This window comes from Panicum virgatum, chromosome 5N (assembly GCF_016808335.1).
Source record: "Panicum virgatum strain AP13 chromosome 5N, P.virgatum_v5, whole genome shotgun sequence".
In the NCBI taxonomy this organism is placed as follows: domain Eukaryota; kingdom Viridiplantae; phylum Streptophyta; class Magnoliopsida; order Poales; family Poaceae; genus Panicum; species Panicum virgatum.
The window spans coordinates 1,819,143-1,829,801 of record NC_053149.1 but is presented as its reverse complement, the minus strand read 5'-3'; the positions used below and the strand labels follow the sequence as shown (position 1 = coordinate 1,829,801).

Below are 10,659 nucleotides of genomic sequence, written 5' to 3'. Positions count from 1 at the left end.
TAGCCATAAGTGCTACAGTAACCCACATGTGCTAATGACGCGGTCAAAGGCCTCAAAAGATTCGTCTCGTGGTTTCCAAGTGAGTTCTGAAATTAGTTTTTTAATTAGTGTCCGAAAAGTCCTCCCGACATCCGGTCAAATTGCTGATTTGACCTCCAAAAATTTTTGCCGGGGGAACTAAACGCGCCTTGTTTGGGTGACATCACCCGGACCCACCAATCACAGCTGGCAAGCGGCGGAGCGGAGCGGAGCAGAGCCCCCCGTCGCCAGCTGCACGTCGACGACGCACGGGCACGGCACACCAACTTGCTCCTCACGCCTGCCTTCCTTCCTATATAAATCCATCATCCCCTTCCTCTAGCGCCTAGTAGCGGATCAATTCAATTCAAAATTCAAATCCAACCAAACCAACCCACTCGCCAGTCGCCACCACCCTCCCAGCCCAGCCATGTCGGCGCCGCCCGAAGCCGCCGAGTCCTCGCGCGCTCGCCAGCAGCCGGAGGAGCCATCCGACGAGTCGCCTCAGCGCTGCCGGTGGGTGGCCCTCTCTACCATCACAGGCGGGCCGCACCGCCCCGGGGACGAGCGGCACCGCCGCATCCTCCGCGGCCGCGACCTCCTGCTCGACCTCCACGACCCGCCGCGCGCCTCCACCCTGGTGCTGCGCGCCAACCTCACCAGCTTCTTCCCCATCATCCTCGTCGCCGACTCCTCCTCCGCCCGCCTCCTCGTCAAGGCCGCCTGGGGCAGCGCCCGCATCAACCGCCCCGAGTACTTCCTCTGCGACGCCCGCTCCCGCACCGCCCAGCGCCTCCCCGCCGTGCCCTCCTCCGAGCTCGGCGGCCCCGACGCCTGCCCGCTCGGCGGCCTCGACCTCTGCCCGCGCCGCAGCATCGGCCTCATCGCCGACCCGGACCGCACCGGCCACTTCATGATCGCGCAGCTCCACCCTGCCCCCGCCACCCGCCACGGCTTCATCCTCTTCTACTCCACCGCCACACGCCGCTGGGCCACCAAGCAGCTCGCCTCCGCCCCGGAGCACAAGCGCTGGGGCGCCCACGGCGTCCTCGCCCACGACGGGCTCCTCGCCTCCTCTGGTGGGTCGACGTCGCCTACGGGATGGTCGTCTGCAACCCCTTCGACGACGCCCCGCACCTGCGCCTCGTCCCGCTCCCGGAGGGCTGCGCCCTGCAGGGAGTGGAGGTAGAGCGCAACAACTTCCACGGCTGGCAAAGAACCCGCGAGTTCCTCGACCAGCGCCGCTTCATCAGGCCCAGCGAGGGCAAGCTGCGATACGTCGAGATCCTCGGCTTCAACTACGACACTGCCGCCGCCGCCGCGGAGCCCCCGAACGACCCCACCGTCAGGATGTGGACGCTCGTCGACCAGGCCGGCCCCAACCCCACCAACACCTGGGAGTTGGAGTACGAGGCGCCCTTCGCCGACATCTGGGCCCACGACAGCTACGTCGCCGCCGGCCTGCCGCCGGACAAGGTGCCCAACCTCGCCCTCGTCGACCCCGACAACCACGGCGTCGCCTACTTCTTCCACGGCACGCGGCTCTTCGGCTTGGACGTGCGCGCGAGGCGGGTCGTGGCCTGCGACGAATGCGTCATAGACGATGCTCCGATCGACATGGTGGATGGTGGATACCTATCCTCCCGCTTCGTCGAGGCCTGGGTGCCGCCCGAACCTGGTACGAGTACATACATGATACATACACACACTGGATTCATCATTATTCATGCTCACAGTCTGCTAGATTATTTTCCGATGAGTACTGAAGTTGCATTGATTACCCATATTCTTTTACTTCAGTAAGTTGTGGATTCTGTTTGAAGATTGCATATACAAATCACCATTCCTAGATATTACCACTCTGTTATATTTGCAGTCGAAATTGTAACTGCGTGCTTAGGTTAGGATTGAATTAAACTGCTCTGAACTTTTACTACTCTGAAATCTGAATTAAACTGAAGATGATACTAGTCAGCACAACAGCTACTACTCACCATTTACTAGGCATATTTACCAATCACGCTTGCTTGGTGCAGAATAAAATTGCTCTGAACTTTTGCACTTGCTGTTAGTCAAGATTCTGTTACTACTGGTACCACTTGTTCCTCTTGCCCAGATTCTGATTCATGTCTCTGATTTTACTACCATTTATTTGGATTATATCTGTTTGCATGCAATTGCTGAACCGGTTCAGCAATATAGGAGTGCTCATGATACGACTAGCACCACCTTAATTATTACTGCTGTTTTGCACGCAGATCTGACTCCGCAGATTTTGCGTTACAACGAGGAAAAGGAGCGTAAGGTGATCGAATATGTTGAAGATTGGCTGAGCCACATTGAGTGGACGAACCAGGACGTCGTCGGGTGACCATCGAGGGCATGGCACCGCCATCTGAACTCTGAAGCATCATCTCCTGACGCGGGTCACCAGGCTGATGAACCGTACATACAGATTTCCTTTCCTTGGGTGGGAGTACATGCGGAGGGTTTTTCTTTCGATCTTGCATGTTTCAGATAGCTAGGTAGAGGAGCGTGCAGCTTTCTGTCAGCGACATCTCTCAGTTCAACTGAGTGTAGTAAGTACTTCAAAAGGTAAGGATTGATGTTATGAACAAGCTTGTGTAGTTCCAGTACTGCAATGTGGTTTCGTCAGAGAGAACATGGTAGCTCTTGCTGTGTTCACCAGCCGATCAGCTAATACGAATGGAATTCAGTTTTGGTTCTCCATCCTGTCCTGTTCGGTCGTTTGCATGCCTTTCGCATCCTGTTACATTTCCCAACATCCCAAATGCCAACAGAGATAGATCAGTGCTGCTGCCATGCATTTACAGTTTTTTGAAGAACTAGGCGTATAGCCCGCGCATTTGCGCGGCTAGTATTAGAAATTCAAAAATTTGCATGTCGTTGTATCTTTACTTAAATATTATACTACTTTTTTACCATATATTACCATGTTCATTAGCGTAAATTATGTCTTATTGTTGGATAAAACAATTCAAATATGATCTACCTATAATAACAATCTGATTTGTTGAGCTTTAATAATATTATGCATATAATTATTTTTTTCTCGTTTTATTTTGATTTATTGTTGTTAGCTTTAGTTTTTATTAATAGTATATGTTTGTAACTGATACATAGCTAAATGACATTTTCTATTTATTTTTCATAATGGCATTGGTGGGTGATTTTTAGTTAGGCACACGGGTATTTTAGGCTAATTTTTATCGTAATGGCAGTGGTGGACTGGTGGTTAATTTTTATTTCTTGTTTTTTGACTGATTGTTGTTAGCTTTAGTTTTTATTAATTGTATATATTTATAACTGATACACAACTAATTTGTATTTTATATTTAATTTTTCATAATGGTATTGGTGGGTGATTTTTAATTAGGCACACATGTATATTAGGCTAATTTTATCGTAATGGCAGTGGTGGGTAATTTTTATTTTTCAATTTTTTTTTTCCAATTTTCTAGACTTTGAGAGCGAACGTGGAGGCTCCGTTAAATAATAAGATAATAGATATGCAGACGGATGTGTCCTTCAACACTTCATCTTTACCATAGGGCATGTAGATCACGATACACTTCACCTCTACAAACTGTTAATTACATTGAATTCAGTAACTTTCATACGCAGGGGGGTGGTTGCAATTGGCAATTTGCTCCTTCCATCGGTGAGGACTAACTGTAGATTCAGAATAAGGCACAAAGATCCATCATCGCTCTCATTGTATAGTCTGATAGTCAGCGGTTTGATTTGGTTTCTACTGAAAATATAGGAGTGTCTGATGCTGCAATGCGATGCATAGCCAATCTGAAGTCTGAACTAAGAAGTTAGGAACATGCAGAACACTCGGCCTTCGCTGCAATCCCTCTATCACGCTTTGATCCATCGTCCACTTAACGCGGCAAGGAGGCAGGTGGGCGCCGATGAAGGCGGCGACATGGTGTGCGCCGGCGTCCGCGCGCGTCTGCCGACCGGCCGGGCATTGCATTGCCTGGGCCACGGACGCCTTGCCCGGACCAGATCGAGCGAACTTTTCCGGAAAGAAGCAGCGCTGCCATCTCCTGCGTCGTCAACCGGCGAACAACACTCGCCGCCGATCCCGAGCACCGCAGCCGCGCCCCCGCCGTCCGGCCTACATCCCTCTGTCAGACTGTCACGCTTTGATCCATCATTCACTGGACGCGGCGGGGAGCCAGGTGGGCATCGGTGAATACGGCGGCGTGGTGCGAGCACCCCAGCGGCCGCGCGCGTCTGCTTCTCTGGAACGATGAAGCGGAGAGCCAGCGAGGTCTTCCGCACCGTCGATCAGCGGACGCTCGCCACCAATGTCATGAACTGCCGCCGCGCTGCATGGCCCTGGCCGCACGCCGTCCGGCTGCTCCTGCGCCTGCGGCCTGCCTGAGCAAGGCGACATACGAGGACGACGCAGTCAAACTGCTGACTATGTCATCCTTGACCGCCGATCTGGGCCGCAAGTGCTCCATCCAATGGCTCACACAGACCAAGGGGTGGACGGTGTTTGAAATACCGTCCACCCCTGGTCGGTGTTTCAGGCGCCGTCCGCCCCGTGGTGGCCGTGAGGACGCCGCCCCCGCTGCCTGCCGTGGCTCGCCGGAACGCCGCCGCGACCCGGGCGTTGATGGACCTCATCCCTTCCTCCTTTGGGCGCATAGTGTTCAGAGATATAATTGCCGCATAAGTGATGGGCGACTGGCGTCGCGGCGAGACAGCATCCAAAGAGAAGCCAGCCGGCCAGCCATCTCCTCGTCGCCACCGGCGATGCGCATGTACAGGGCCAGCTGTTGTGATCAGCCATGGCGCGCGCCAGCATGAACAGAGCAAAGCTGTTCTCGGAAAGGAGGCTGCCTCCGTCGCAACACACCGCACCGTCCAGGCGTGCGCGTATGCCTGGACGGGATGGTGTCCACCGGGCCCGACGTGCTCTTGCGCGAGACCGGCGTCACGCGGGTGGTAGAGGCACCGTCGGAGACGCCTGGCGGTGGTGGCCGCGGCCGCGGCAGCGCCCCGCGCAAAAACCCCTTTGGGGGCGAAGGGGAGGCTGTCGGGCGTCGGCTGGAAGATGCAGAGCTTTCTCGTTAACCAGTGGGACAACCTCATCGGATCCTTTCTCCTCCAGACTACTGAGCTTTGATACTGATCCCTAGCACGACCTCTTGTTTCCATTGGACGAAATGAATTGATTGGGGGCTGATTGAGCATTGGTATTTGGTCATTCTAGAAGTAGTCGACATCTGAAATGAAATAACCGAACAGGAGTTACAGGCTGATGTGAATTTTGCTCGGTCGCATGATTTTTTTTTTTTTACATCTTTGCATTGAGAAGCTGAATGCTGAAATGCAAACGAGGGTCAATGTTCAGTTGAAATCTCAGGAAATTGGGAAGGCAAACAATCAAAAGGAACATGAACTAAAGGAATATCAGATGGGCATGAACATTCACTAAAATTTTCTGCCAAGGTACTGAACGACAAGCAGCGCTTTAGCTGCGAACTTTGCCAAGTAGAAGGTCTATGCAACACTTCTATTGAAGAATATGCAGACAGATGTTTCCTCCAACACTTCGTATCTACAAGCTGCTAATTACACTGAATTCAGTAACTTTCATACTGTAGATTCAGAATAAGGCACAAAGATCCATCATCGCTCTCATTGCATAGCCGGTGGTTTGATTTGGTTTGTACTGAAAAATAGAAGTGTTTGATGCTGCAGTGCAATGCATAGCCAATCTGAAGTCTGAACTCAGAAGTTATGAACAAGCAGAACACTCTGCCTACGCTGCAATCCCTGTATCAGACTGTCGCCCTTTGATCCATCGTCCACTAGACGCGGCGGGGAGGCAGGCGGGTGCCAGTGAAGGCAGGGACGCGGTGCGAGCCGGCGGCCGCGCGCGTCTGCCCACCGGCGGGGCATCGCCTTGCCTGGGCGGCTGGGCCCACGGACGCCTTGCCAAGACCAGATCGGGCGAGCTTCTCCGCAAAGAAGCGGCGGCGCCGTCTCGTGCGTCCTCAACCAGCGGACGCTCGCCACCGATCCCGAGCACCGCGACCGCGCTCCCAACGTCCGGCCTGCTATCCTTCTTCAGCGCCCTGCCTGAGCTAGACGAGACCGACGAGACGAGGACGGACTCAGTCAATCCATTGACCGCGATCTGGACCGCAAGTTCTCCATCCAATGGCTGACAGAGATCAAAGGGGTGGACGGTATTTGAAATACCGTCCACCCCTGGCCTGGGTTTCAGGCGCCGTCCGCCCCTGATGGCCGCGAGGACGCCGATCCCGCTGCACACCATGGCTCGCCGGAGCGCCGCCGCGTCCCCGGCGTTGATTGATCTCATCCCTTTCCTCCCGCAAGGACAGAATAGTGTTCAGAACTAAAATTGCGGCATAAGGAGATGGGCTCCACCGACTCAGCTGCATCCGCGCGACCACAGAAGCCAGCCGGCCGGCCGGCCATCTGCTCGTCGCCCCCGGCGCTGCGCGTGTGCATCAGCGCAGAGGCCAGGCATGGTGGTAGTGCCGTCGCCGTGGAAGAAGAGCACAAGCTGATACTGCCTGCCTGTTAATACGCCAAGTATACGTCCAGTTGTCTGCGAGACGCAACGATGGCCCCCGGCGGCGTTCGCCTGGGCTCCGGTTGGCAGCTGCCTAGCTCCTCCTTTTGTTCCGCCGTGGACGACTGACGCAACGCAACCGATTGGTTGGACGGCCGGCAGATTTGATTCGATGCGCTCTGCGTGAGCGTGCGGACCGCCGCCGCCGGTAGGGTACCAGTTGTAGCCAGCACCCCTTTCGGCTGCAGCCTTTTGGCAAGGCGGCTGCCCTGCTGCCGATGAGATCTTTGTTCTTTGCTACGACGACTAGAACCGATTTCTTTCGGCCAACTTGTTTTTCTGCTGACGATCGAATTCCCTACCTTTCTGGACGGTGTATGTGTAAAAAGCGCATAAAAGTACCAGTGAGCACTGAGCGCTGCATTTTTTTTTGTAGCAAGTGCTGGTTTCTTTCTTTTATTCAGTGCTTAATTAGCTGCATTAGCATCACTGTCCTGTCTGCAATGTTACCTGCTCCACATCAGTAGAAGGCTAGAAGCGATTTGGTTGAGATGTTAGCGTCCACTGACCACTAGGCCATCACACACCCCGGTCGGTGACAGCTCGCGTGCTAGCACTTGGCATCTCGCATCGGCCACGCCACCTGACTGAGACAGCCAGTAGTCTGAACCGCCCCAGATGACGCCTGCAGACTGTTGGCTGGGCCACGATGCAACACCTGCATGCGGCCGAACACGCCAGCACCGGCTGTGGCCACTCGCCTAGCTTTCAGGTAGCCGCCGCCCCGCGTGCACGGGCAAGGCGTGGTCCGGGGGGTGCGCCGCGGCGACGGACCTGCTCTGCTCCACCCTGGGCGTCGCGTCGTCCCGGCGGCGGCGCTCGCAGGTCGTTCCCAGCGTAGTTCAGGACGGCCATGGTACTCCGCGTCTCGCGCTTGCGGCCGACGACGTGGGACGCGGCCCAGTTGTTCCGGGACGGGTCCTGGTCGGCCGTCACCAGCACGGAGCACTTCTCGCCGGAGTAGATGAAGAGGCTACTCACCACGACCGGCCTCACGTAGTGCCCGTCGGCCACCACCACCATTCCTCTGCATAGGCTCCCAGTTGCGAGCTCGAGCAACGCCTCCGGGCTGCATCATATCGCATGCTCTCGCTGTCCAGCCTCCGGCGGTGGTGTTGCCCTGCCTCGGCTCCCGTCCCGCGCTTGTCTGATGGGGAAGACAAGGATCTGGTCAACCGTTGACGTGCAATTTACTACGACCCATCTCGGCCGCACGTGGTCGATCCAACGTTCGGAAGCGACCCAAGGGTGGACGGTATTTGAAATACCGTCCATCTCCGGTCGGGATTTCGGGTGCCGTCCGCCTCTGGCTGTCGGCTTGTGGCAAGGACGCGCCGGCTCCGCGGCATGCCGGGACTCGCCGGAGCGCCTCCGTGTCCCGGGCGTCGGTTGATCTCCTCCATCCATGCCTCAATATCGAAGTTGACCCGACGTTAGGCTGCCAACGCGGAGCCGCGGTAGGTCCTCCCCGGCACGGCAGTGAACAGCGCCGGCAAGGGGCACGCAGTCCGGGCGCCGCCGGGAGTAGCGAGCTAGCGAGGAGCAGTTTAACATCCCTCGGCCTGCCGTGATCAGCAGAGACGAAGTCGAGCGGGTCGGATGCGAGCCCGACGGCCTGCTCGTAGACGCTCTGGTGCCATGAGTCCATGAGGAGGACGGTGCGCTCCTCGTCGTAAGCGAAGGGCTCGGCGACGCCGTCCGGCATCGACACCACGAGCATGCCTGATGAGGACGGCGACGTGGTACGAGCCCGGCGGCCGCGTTCATCTCCTAGAGCTGGCCGGCCACCGGGCCATCTCCCTGGCTCCTTGCCCCCCGCCCGGGTCCATGGACGCTTTGCTCAGACCAGAGCGCGCCATCGAGCTGCTTTTGACGAAGAAACGGCAAGGTCTTCCTCTGCATAGGCTCCCAGTCCCAGCTCCGAGCTCGAGCAACGCCGCCGGGCTGCATCATATCGCACTCTCGCCGTCCAGCCTCCGGCGGTGGCGCTGTCCTGCCTTGGCCCTCGGCTCCCGTCCCGCGCTCCCTTGTCTGATGGGGAGGACGAGGATCCAGTCAACCGTTGACGTGCCATCTACGACCAATCTCGGGAGCACGTGCTCGATCCAACGTCCAGAAGGGGCCCAGGGGTGGTCGGTATTCGGGGTGCCGTCCGCCCCTGGTTGTCGCAAGGACGCGCTGGCTCCGCTGCATGCCGTGACTCGCCGGCGAGCCCCCGTGTCCCGGAGCTGCTGGACGGTCCTGACTCCGGCGACCTCGATTCCGGCGAGGAGGACGGGGGCGGACGAGCGGCAGCAGGAGCGCACCTCGACCAGGGGGCATATGCAAAGTACAGGGTCCTCGACCACTGGCCACTGCACGGCCGTCTCTGCCCTTCCTCGTCGCCTGCCAAATCCCGGATGCTCATTCTACTTTGCAATGCAAGGTACACATGCCAATTCCTGATGCAATCGCCAGCGTACCAACCTACCAGGTGTTCGCTACTTTGCCTACAAGAGGGAGGCCAGGGGTGGGTGGGTTCACTAAACCTTCCTTGCCCTTTTTGTTGACAGAACTGTCTCCATCCTTTTCTATACTGTCAACTAAACAAGGTTTTGTGATCTTCGCTAGGTGTTGATCTCACCTTCATGCAGTGTATGGGCAGTGGAGTTTTTTGTGGACGGCATCAAATCCTTTTCAAGATCAGTCAGCTACAGTTAAGAGCAGGGTTCTGATCTGCACCCTTTGGTGCATATAGAAATGTCGCAATGCCAAGGTTTTCAGAAGTGAGGATGCTACAAAGCTGAGGACAAGGATTGGTTATTAGAGTGGAGCAATTTTTTCCCATGTACCTTTTTTTCTTTCTTTAAGGTCCTTTTGCCTTCTGCTCTTGCTTCTTATTTCCCTCATGTACTCTCTCTGATAAGGTTTTTCCTGATTTTTAAGTGTTTGTAAATTATTATTTTTTTACAATAAAAGCTCAGGCAACCTTCAATGGCTGCCGTTGTTTCTCTCAAAAATTGTGGTTTGGCTTGATTCTAACTTTGATCCGGCTTTACATTGTTGCTTTGGAGTCACAGATCAAAGATAACTGAAGATTGTTCTTCAGTATTGAGTGTTGGTGTGGATGGATTTTTATGCTACATTTGACATCAAGAGGACACGCGGAGCTGGTGATGGAAGAGATATCATTTGACATCAAGATCAAATGTTTTGGCAAATTGAGCAAGAATAGAAAATGTCTTTGACAGTTGCCTGACAAACGGTAACTCCTGAAACAAGAGAAACCAATGCCTAGGAAAACCTTCCATTTTATTTTCTAGTGAATGCATAATATTCTTGGGAGCTGTCACTTCTCTATGGGATATGTTTGAGCACAGGTGGTAATTGAGCTTGGTGGTCAATGACTGTATGCTGGTGGTTGTCTGAATATCAACAGAGTGCACAATGACTCTACGGAAAAAGAACACTTTTGGCACTAATTCGAAATCAGAATTTGATCAGAGGGATACTGCAAGCAAAAGATTGTCGCAATATTCCCTTAAGCTTGCACATTCACCAACTTGATCTGGTTCTTTTTGTATCAGGGGCGTCATTTCAGTGTCCATATTCTGAATCTTAACAGCAAACACAAAATGACTGTAGGGTTGGCTCAATCTGAAGCTTAGCATATTTGAGATATGTGCTTCAAAAAATGCCTCTTATAGTAAACATCGCTGCAGTATTCATAACTTGCATGTTCACATTCATGATCTGGTACTCTGACATTCTGCAAGAGTCTGTAGCCACAATGTAGCATTGTGCAGTTTCCACCTTCCACAAGGCTGAATATACTTAGCTCGGGTTAAAAATAAAACTCCCGTCCTCTGCTCTAAAAAAAATAAAACTCACATCCTTTTGATGCTTGCTAACAAATTAAGCGTTCATGTTCAATGGCAATCTCAAAAGGCTAGCAGCCGATAAGCATGGAATGCCAGATACTCAGATGAACAAGCTCTATAGGGCGGTTAAGGATA

The 10,659-nt window shown here is 54.3% G+C and overlaps 1 protein-coding gene and 1 long non-coding RNA gene across 3 annotated transcripts; both read left to right on the top strand.

The window, feature by feature from the left end:
* Positions 1 to 448: 448 nt before the first annotated feature.
* Positions 449 to 2,389, top strand: LOC120672853. The gene is made up of 3 exons (XM_039953460.1): positions 449 to 1,097; positions 1,208 to 1,696; positions 2,277 to 2,389. Exons 1-3 carry the CDS (start codon positions 449 to 451, stop codon positions 2,387 to 2,389), a joined length of 1,251 nt encoding a protein of 416 aa, XP_039809394.1.
* A 6,290-nt stretch (positions 2,390 to 8,679) lies between these two features.
* LOC120676239 lies at positions 8,680 to 9,663 on the top strand. 2 transcript variants are annotated; one of them, XR_005675732.1, is made up of 2 exons: positions 8,680 to 9,177; positions 9,275 to 9,663. It is a non-coding gene; the product is annotated as an uncharacterized LOC120676239 (long non-coding RNA). The 2 variants fall into 2 exon arrangements; XR_005675731.1 differs by having other exon boundaries at positions 8,798 to 9,173.
* Positions 9,664 to 10,659: the final 996 nt, after the last annotated feature.

Bases quoted from the DNA above. Each gene is read 5' to 3' on its own strand.
- LOC120672853 (XM_039953460.1), top strand. From the start codon at position 449: ATGTCGGCGCCGCCCGAAGCCGCCGAGTCCTCGCGCGCTCGCCAGCAG. The intron at 1,098-1,207 runs GTGGGTCGACGT...GAGTGGAGGTAG, and splicing joins CGGGCTCCTCGCCTCCTCTG to AGCGCAACAACTTCCACGGC. The intron at 1,697-2,276 runs GTACGAGTACAT...TTTTGCACGCAG, and splicing joins CTGGGTGCCGCCCGAACCTG to ATCTGACTCCGCAGATTTTG.